General features: G+C 57.9%; 4 protein-coding genes across 4 annotated transcripts in view; 2 read left to right on the forward strand and 2 right to left on the reverse strand.

The window, feature by feature from the left end:
- Positions 1 to 192: 192 nt before the first annotated feature.
- Positions 193 to 2,092, reverse strand: CHGG_01677 (uncharacterized protein; the record flags this gene model as incomplete). The annotated part of the gene is made up of 3 exons (XM_001220897.1): positions 193 to 1,416; positions 1,475 to 1,770; positions 1,870 to 2,092. 3 exons carry the CDS (start codon positions 2,090 to 2,092, stop codon positions 193 to 195), a joined length of 1,743 nt encoding a protein of 580 aa, XP_001220898.1.
- Positions 2,093 to 2,965: 873 nt separating this feature from the next.
- On the forward strand, positions 2,966 to 3,363 carry CHGG_01678 (uncharacterized protein; the record flags this gene model as incomplete). Its single annotated transcript, XM_001220898.1, has 2 exons — positions 2,966 to 3,007; positions 3,079 to 3,363. The coding sequence occupies 2 exons, from the start codon at positions 2,966 to 2,968 to the stop codon at positions 3,361 to 3,363; spliced, it is 327 nt and encodes a 108-aa protein (XP_001220899.1).
- A 334-nt stretch (positions 3,364 to 3,697) lies between these two features.
- CHGG_01679 (uncharacterized protein) lies at positions 3,698 to 5,636 on the reverse strand (the record flags this gene model as incomplete). The annotated part of the gene is made up of 2 exons (XM_001220899.1): positions 3,698 to 5,068; positions 5,625 to 5,636. The coding sequence occupies 2 exons, from the start codon at positions 5,634 to 5,636 to the stop codon at positions 3,698 to 3,700; spliced, it is 1,383 nt and encodes a 460-aa protein (XP_001220900.1).
- A 981-nt stretch (positions 5,637 to 6,617) lies between these two features.
- Positions 6,618 to 8,482, forward strand: part of CHGG_01680 (uncharacterized protein) — a gene marked incomplete at both ends in the record, with an annotated part of 7,733 nt that continues 5,868 nt past the window's right edge. The window contains one exon of the mRNA XM_001220900.1: positions 6,618 to 8,341. Within this exon, the coding sequence (XP_001220901.1) occupies positions 6,618 to 8,341 (1,724 nt within the window). The remainder of the gene's footprint in view (positions 8,342 to 8,482) is intronic.

Below are 8,482 nucleotides of genomic sequence, written 5' to 3' on the forward strand. Positions count from 1 at the left end.
GACCCAATAGGTCCCAGTGACGCTATCCCAAGGCCTCTCTCTAAGTCTAACACTTGTTGTACAATGTATGCTCGCCCGCTGAACCAGCGATCTAATGACGATGCTGTCCTCTATCCACTTGCCGAGGACAAACCAGAAGATAGATGATGCCCTTCTCCCGAATGCTTTTTCCCGGGTCTAAAAAACAGACTCTTAGAGCTCGTCCCCGCTGAACTCATCCTGAAAGATCTCCTTGACCAGCAGCTTCTTGTTAATCTTCCCCATAGCATTCCTCGGGATATGGTCCACCACTTTCAGCACCTGCGGGATCTTGTAGCTGGCCAGGCGGCCCTTGAGCGCGCGGCGCATCTCGAGCGGCGACCAGCGGCCGTCGGGCACGTGCTCGCGGTCGACGATGACCACGGCGCCGACCTTCTGCCCCCACTTCCCGCTGGGCACGGCCAGCACGGCCACCTCAGCGACCTGCGGCAGCGCGAGCATCTCGCGCTCCACCTCGAGGGCCGACACCTTCTCGCCGCCGCTCTTGATGATGTCGGCGCTGCGCCGGCCCAGGATGAAGTACAAGTGGTCACCGCGGGCCCAGTCGCGCTGGGTGGGGGAGGTGGAGCGGCCGGCGCCGTCGACGGCACGGCGCACGGCCACATCGCCCGTCTTGAACCACTGGCCGCGGCCGTCCTTGGAGTCGACGAACTCCTTGGCCGTGGCCTCCGGGTTGCGCCAATACTCGGCGAAGATGGTGGCGCCGCGCAGCTGGATCTCGCCGACGCGCTCGCGGCCGTCGCGGTCGCGCTCCGCGCCCCGCTCGATCACCTGGTGCGTGTCCACGTCGACGAGCCGCGCTTCTACGCCCGGCAGCGGCCACCCCACCGCGCCGTCGGCCCGGTCCGCCACCGCCAGCCCGCAGCTGAGCGCCATCCCGACCTCGGTCATGCCGAACCGCTCGAGCAGCACGTTGCCGCCGCTGAGGTCGGACCACGCGCGCTTGGTCGGGGTGGGAAGCGCGGCGGACCCGGAGATGGCAAGCCGCAGGTTGGCTGGCGAGATGGCGGTGCGCGTGGCGCTCTGCATGTCCAGCGGGAGGGCCCGGTGGGTGGTAAGCAGCCGGGCGTAGATGGTCGGGACGGCGGTGAAGAAGGTGATCTTGCGGTGTTGGTGGTGTGGGGAGTCGGAGTTGTGGGTCTGGTCTGGCGTGAGGAAGGGCGCGGCAAAGCGCCGCCAGACGGCGTCGGCGTTGAAGGGGAAGAGAAACTCGATTGTGCTGCCAGCGAAGAGGGGGGTGAAGATGGCGTTGATAGTGCCGTGGATGTGGTGGAGCGGGAGGACGTGGAGGAGGTGGTCGGAGGGGGAGTACTCCCACGCTTGGAGTAGCGATTTGGCTTGCGCTGTCATGACAGATTGGGGGAGTAGGACGCCTTTCTGTGAGAGGGAGTCAGCATGTGATTCAAGCTTCGTCTACCGAGATAACGGGTCTTACCGGTCGATTTGTGGTCCCAGATGTGTAGAGCATCATCCCGGCAGCCCCAGCGGAGGACCTATCCAGAGTGACCTTCTCATGTACCCCATTCCCCTGGAACTTATCCAACTGAAGGTAGGCAGGCTCGACGTCCAACTCGGCTTTTAATACGTCCCCCGCCTTTGAAGCGAACTTTGCCGAAGATAAAAGCATCAAGGCCTCGCTGTGGTTGAGGATGTACTGCAGTTCTGGCGCGGGGAAAGCCGGGGATAGGGGTACTGCGATCGACTTGGCTGCAAGAATAGCGAGGAGGGTCACTTTTAGAAACCCTTGTCAGCACATGCCGGTATGATGGAGAGTGAACTCGACAAGCAGGAGGGGTTTCGAAGTTCGAGGGCGGGCAGTGATTGGCTTACCCACATAGTCGTAGCTGTTCTCGACCAGAAACGCAATACGTTCGCCATCCATGTCGTCCCTCCCGGCGGTCTCATACAGACGGTTTCGAACTTTGCAGACATCGCCCAGCAACTCCCCATATCGGAACCGGCGCCCGCTGTTCGAGTGGATAACGGCGATCGAGTTCGGGTCATGGCGGGCGATAGCCTCGAATACAGGCAGTCTCGGTAATGTTGACGCCATCCTTCCACCGGTAGACCTATACCTATTCATACACAAGGGACGGAGGAAGGGGTGTGGTAGAGCAGCGGGTAGCCGGTGACCAAAGCTCCTGGCGAGGGAGAAAGCGAAGGACATAACACAGGAGATCCGAAACGCCAGGTTGAGGCAGGGGGTTGCCGATCAGCTTTTAAAGGTGTGTCACTCGCGCACCTCGTTAGAGTGCTGCCGGAAGACAAGGTGGGACGGGGCGGGATGTGGTAAAACGGAGACGGCCGGTAAAGCTGTAACAATTGAGCTGTAAGGACTGGAAGCGTAATAGGTATTACAGGGGTCTAAACATCTGACAACAACGGCGAGCGCCACGGCTTTCTGATGTTTCTGATGCCGAGTCCGGGACGCATCCTACTTCTTTGCCCGGTGAAAGACCGCTAGCCGACAAATCGGGTTTGGGATGCTGGGGTTGTGGAGCAGGGATTCCGAGTGCGGGATGGCGATGCGGATAACAAACCTGGAACCAAACTTTGAAAACCGACGGTGAGTTTTCTCGTTTGAGCCAGGGTACTGGCGCGCCTCTGAGGTGGGGTCACAGGTGTCATGGGTGCGTGGAGATCTCCTGGGCCGTCGTCCCAGCGCTCCTGCGGCCGATGCAACGACAAGGATCATGCCGCTGGGACCTGGCCAGCTACCCAGTAGAGTGCCCCACGGCGGCTGCCAGCGGATTGATTTCCAGCGCCTGCAGTTGCTGACGAACTTCTGTGGACCACATTCCGATTCGTTTTTGGTGAGCTGCCCACCGTTCAAGTCGACGCAAGGCCCGAGGATCCTGCCCTACCTATGTTGCGCCAAGCTGCCTTTGGCTTCGCAAGAGCCGCCAGGCCGCTCAGGTTCTCTACAATGGCGTCACAAACTCCGATTGAGGACGCCATCAGGCAAAAGGTATGTCGGGGCTCGTTTGCCCGTTTCCCGATCAACACCGAAACGGACCGAGACTGACCCGTTTTGCTCAGATCACCGCCGCCCTCAAGCCCACCACCCTCGACATCCACAACGACTCGCACCTCCACGCACACCACGAGCCCATGCAGGGTGTCACGTCCAAGGAGACGCACTTCCGAGTCATCATCACATCCGAGAGTTTCCAATCGAAGATGCAAGCCGCGAGACACCGGCTCGTCTACTCCTTGCTGAAAGATGAGCTGGCCCAAGAGGGCGGGATCCATGCGCTCCAGCTACGCACAATGACCCCGGAAGAGGAGGCTAAGCGGAAAGCCCAGGAAGCCGAAGCGGAATGAGGTAGGGATGCAGGAGATAACTAGTCTCTTGTTGAGATAGCCCAACGACATGGAATGATACCCCGATACCGAAGAGCGAGATATGCCATGCCACATTCCTAGTATGGTATTGTACTGTGTTATCAGGAGTGATTGTGTAAGGCATACCGACCCGCCTTGACATTGATCCTTTCAAACAATGGAGCTATGAATCCCGCCATTCGTTATATTATATTGTTATCCCCCCTCCACGCCCAGCCCCGCCCCCGCCCCCTACACATGGGTATCGAGTCATTATCAATTCATCCACAACCTAGCCAGTTCAATGCAACCAACATGTCTCCCGGTATTTCGACTATGGTGGTGTCGACTGTTCGGGGGCGGAGCTCTGCGTCCTCTTTTGTATCAAAAACTTCCTAAACCGGAGAGCCCTCTTGTCTACATCTTTCGTCGCCGTTCTTTGCCGCTTGAACTCGCCACCGGGTTCCGGAGCCGACGATCCTACAGAAGCTCTGGGCGCAGCTTTGCGCTTCAATACCGTTTCCGGTATGCTATCGGGGTGGCTGATCTGAGAGAGCATATTGCCAGGAAGGGTGCTGGCTACCGGTAAGTTGATTTTGGTTACCTTTGGCGGAGGTGAAGGTCTGGTGCGTGGCGGTGAAGAGTCGACCTGAGTCCGCAAAACCTCGAGTCCGCTGGGAGAGGTGGCTGTCAAGATGGCCGGTATTTCGGCTTGGGCCCGGTGCCGATGGACTGAAGAACTTCCGGAAACGTTCCGGCTAGCTGTCACCGGCGCATCGGTCTCTCGGTGCTCCTGCAACGGCAGCATTGGCACGGTGGGATGGATGGACGCCGTATGTGGCGAAGTTTCCCGGGTCACGGCATCGTGGTTTATTACCGAGGCCGAACTAGGGAGTACATTTTGCGGCAGAGGATGACTTGTGTCCATCGGGGCGGGCGGCAATTGCACCATATGCTTGTCAGCTGCCATCTTGCCTGGTAGTTGTCGTGTTGGCCGCCTACGGGCTTCTGACTTTTCGAGGGTTTGCTGAATGGCACGGGATTCCTCCGGATATTTTTCGGTAACGTCGTTTATGTTGTCCTTAGTAAGAACGCATTTGGTGTAAAGAGGCCTCGACACGTGCTCGTTGTAGAACTGGATCGCCGAAAGGGGGCGGGTATTCTCGTCTAAACTGCCGATGTATTTGAGGAAGTCGGTTGAGAATACTCGAATAAAGTCGTCATAGAGAAACTCGGGGAGTGCTCTGTCTTTTTGAAGCGGTAAAATACACATGGCGGCCCGGAGGAAAGTCCCAAGGCTGCCTCGGTAATCTGGATAGGCCACGATGAAGGCCGTGTACGGAACTTGCGACGCAGGCCCGTTTGGCGGCGGTTTATCTGTAGAATTGCTGAATGCCTGATCGGTTGCTACCGGTTGCGGCGTAGCAGCAACAACTTCCTGCCTGTTCGCTGGCGTCGGAATAGGTTGATCCCCCGTTGATGGCACAACAGAGAATCTACCCGCGGGCGGATGGGGAAGCGGCGGCAGTACCGGGGACGACGGACTACCAATCGCACTGGACGGCTGAGGTAAAACAACTGTACGGGCCTTCGGGACTGTTAACCCCGGAGCGTGTCCCTCCTCAACCGGACCGGGGCTGCTGTAAACGGGGGCTTTCCAACGTCGGGGGCGTTTCGCTTGCGGTGCCTGGGCAAGATCGGCCTTCTCGGTAATGGGTGCAAGGTATTATCTGCGCAGAAGGCGGGGTGGGTTCAAGAGCAGCGACAGGTTCTCGGTTCACCGGCGCCAGGACTTCGGTGACAGCTTTGGGGACCTTAACCTCCAACCCCAGTTCAGATGCGGCGCTATCGCTGGGGGGGAACTCCGTTAAGTATCTCGCCCGGGACAGATTATTGTCAGCGGCTCGTAGAGTTGCGCGGAACAGATGGATGTCGGTTCGTGGTGCTTGTAGGCACATCCGGCTCTGCTTCCTCCTGTGGACGTGGGCCACCGAGGTGTCGCGAGGGAGACAGCGACCATGATATAGGGGTGCTAGGCGTTTCTTCCTCCTCATCACTACTTTCTTTGGTATCGTCCAGGACTTCCTTGGGCTCGATAGGTGATGCGGCGCTCCGTGTCGGGGATGCAGGCTGTGATGAGAATGCTTCCTTCCTTCCAGCTGAAGCGGGCGAAACGGGCTGTGAGGAATGTGTGTTTCGCTCCGTCCGAGACGGAGGTCGAGGCTCCTTAACATGGTGTTCCCTCACATCCTCTAACACACTTGGAGGTACATTGGGAAAGCCGGTCACAAACCAGGCATCTGGCCGGTCCAGTAGCTTGCGCTGGTCTGAAGGAGGTTGGAAGTATCGACGTGGTATTCTTGTCTCGTTGGCGAGATGACTGGGAGACCAGGAAGTACATGCTTCCGGGGCGATAGCGCTACTGGCCCTCGTCATGGTCATACACTATCTCATCGCCGGGGAAATGTCGTCGATGCTGGAATGAATTGTATGCCAGAGATGGTTGTCGCCATGAATCCGAGGCTAGAGTGAGTCGCCACAAAAAGAAACCATAATGCTTTTGAGTTTGCGGTAAAATAGGCCTTTCATCGACAATGAAACAGCGTTACTCAAAAAATTTCGTGATATCGTGACAGGACGGCGGGTGGTCGCGTTGTCGTCCTCCTGCATTTGGGGTCCGCGTTCGCTAAGCGTGGGGGCGCAAATGTGGGTTGTGTTGCCGACGCCAAGTCACATGAGAGCCCCGCCAGCCCATGCCCAACTGCCCCACCCGCTAGCGGAAGAGACCCGATTGTGCCTCGACCCCTCGAATCACAACAAAATACAGGGGTAGCTACCGACAAAGAGCCTGTATCTTTTGTAGAGATTACTGTTCCCTGCTTGTGACGACACCCTGGTACACGCCCGATAAGCTGACAAGGCACCGACAAAGCATCGAGAACTCAAGAGCAACCAGTCATTCGGACAAGCTTCTGGAACCGTCTGTATTTCCCAAACCAATACCATTTTCCTGTGGTTTGACCCGAGGCCTCGAAAAACCCCTATCACCCGTCTCTCCTTCCGTTTCACCAACAAGTCACGATTTGGACCTTCGGAATGCCCATAGTCGCGCCGCACCCTGTGCCCCGCCCAACAACAAGAGCACCCGAATCCAACTATTCATGATCCCAACCGCAAAAGCATGCCCTTGATTCCCATCAGTCGGGCTGCTTTGAAAACACCCGTCCATCGCGCCCTGAACAAAGTACGGTACGATGGCTAGCACCAGCACTGGCGGTCTTCGGCAACCATCCCTCGGCCCATCGGTGCCGCCTTCGCCCGTAAACTCACGATCACGCCGCGACTCGACCACTTCGCTTTCGGTATCTTCGCATGCCGACAGGGAACACTTTTCCCTTAATCTCGACAAGATCCACACATCGGCCAGCCAGTCGGATGCTCTAACCACCTTTAACGACTTCGCCCCGCCCCCCGGCTCGTTACCTACCTCCGAGAGTAAATCGACCACCGGCGATCTTGTCCAACAGGGACTAAGCGGGTTGTATACACGTTTCAAGGAGGCCGTCGGCGCCGTAGGCAAGGGGTCCACGCAAGAGGTGGACGATACCAGCAATCAAGATGGCGCCTCCTCTAGGAAGAGCATCAGTACGGCCGCCGGCGCCTCGAAGCCATCGCCCCTTCCGAAGGGAGAAACCGGCGCTACAGTCTCAACGATGGAGTCTGGCACTATTTCGGATATTCAAACATCAGGATTATCCTCTTCTGGGATACCGACCTCCGAGTCGCAGACAACTGCTCCACAGTCTTCCAAGGCCTCTTCCATTACAACTACGTCTAACCCGAAAACTCCTTCGACTAGTGTCCAAAACCTGTCGAAGATTGCAAAGACCGGGGCACCGGCCACCGCCAACGCCTCCGTTGCCCCGGTCACGGTGCAGGGCCTTATGGATATGGAAGCCGCGCGGGGCGGGACGGCCCGCTTGGAAGACTTACCCAGCCGAACAGCAGGCCGTAGAAGCATAAGCAGACCAACTGATACAGCACCGAGTCCTAACCTCTCGGGGAATCCAAGCTTAGACAATGTAGCAACCGGTGATCGAATAATGCTGCCGAGCCGAGCGAGAAGGGAGGATGCCCTCAGCATGGACGGGAGCACCGATACGCCTCGAAGCCCCATCCAACCTGTGGCTGAAGCGCACGCTTCCTCGTCAACTTCCCGTCCCCCTCCTTTGGACGCTATGCGAAAGCCTGCGGTGATCGACCGCATCACTTCGACTAGGACCAGGAGCCATTCGAGATCGTCATCGTTGGAGCCCAGCGCCGCCGCGACACCCATCAGTACCTCGGCCCATAACTCTGTGTATCATGACTCCTTCACGCACAATGAACGGCCACAGATGCTGCAGTCGGGCATCATGAGGATACCAGGCACCACCACTAACGAAGGTGCCCCTGAGGTTGTTAATGCAAGGCTAGAGCGGATGCGAAAGCAAGTGCTGAGTAAAGAATTCTGGATGGCCGATGAGACCTGCAAAGAGTGCTTCCTTTGTGGCACGCCCTTCACTGCCTTCAGGCGCAAGCACCACTGCCGGACTTGTGGCTGCATCTTCGACTCGAAATGCACGTCGAGCATCTCGGGCCAAAAGTTTGGCGTCCAAGGTACCCTCCGGGTCTGTAAAACCTGCCTCAACGTCATCAACCGCCGTTACGATAGTGGCTCCGACGATTCAGGCAATGAGTCTTACCTTCCTACAATCTTTCACGCGGGCCAGCCGGTTAAGGCTTCGCCAGCCTCAGCCAGGCCGCGCATGGACGACGAGGCTAGCATATCGGAGCGCACCGAACAGGCTGAGGACACCAGGAACGCGATTACGCCCATGATGGCCATCCCAGCGACGCGGCGGGTGGGGGATAATAACAGACACTCAGCGGTCCTGGAGATTGACATGCCCCAACTCAGCAGGCCAGGCTCGTCGCGGTCATTGAAGTCTCTCTCGGCCACCCGGCCCCAGTCGTCAGGTCATCGCAGGCATCACTCAAAGCACAACCTTCTTACAAGATTTAAGACAAAGACAGAGGACAGGGCCCCGTTCCGTACCCCGGCTAGCGAAGAGATGGC

Source organism: Chaetomium globosum, genomic scaffold, assembly GCF_000143365.1.
Source record: "Chaetomium globosum CBS 148.51 scaffold_1 genomic scaffold, whole genome shotgun sequence".
Classification (NCBI taxonomy): Eukaryota; Fungi; Ascomycota; class Sordariomycetes; order Sordariales; family Chaetomiaceae; genus Chaetomium; species Chaetomium globosum.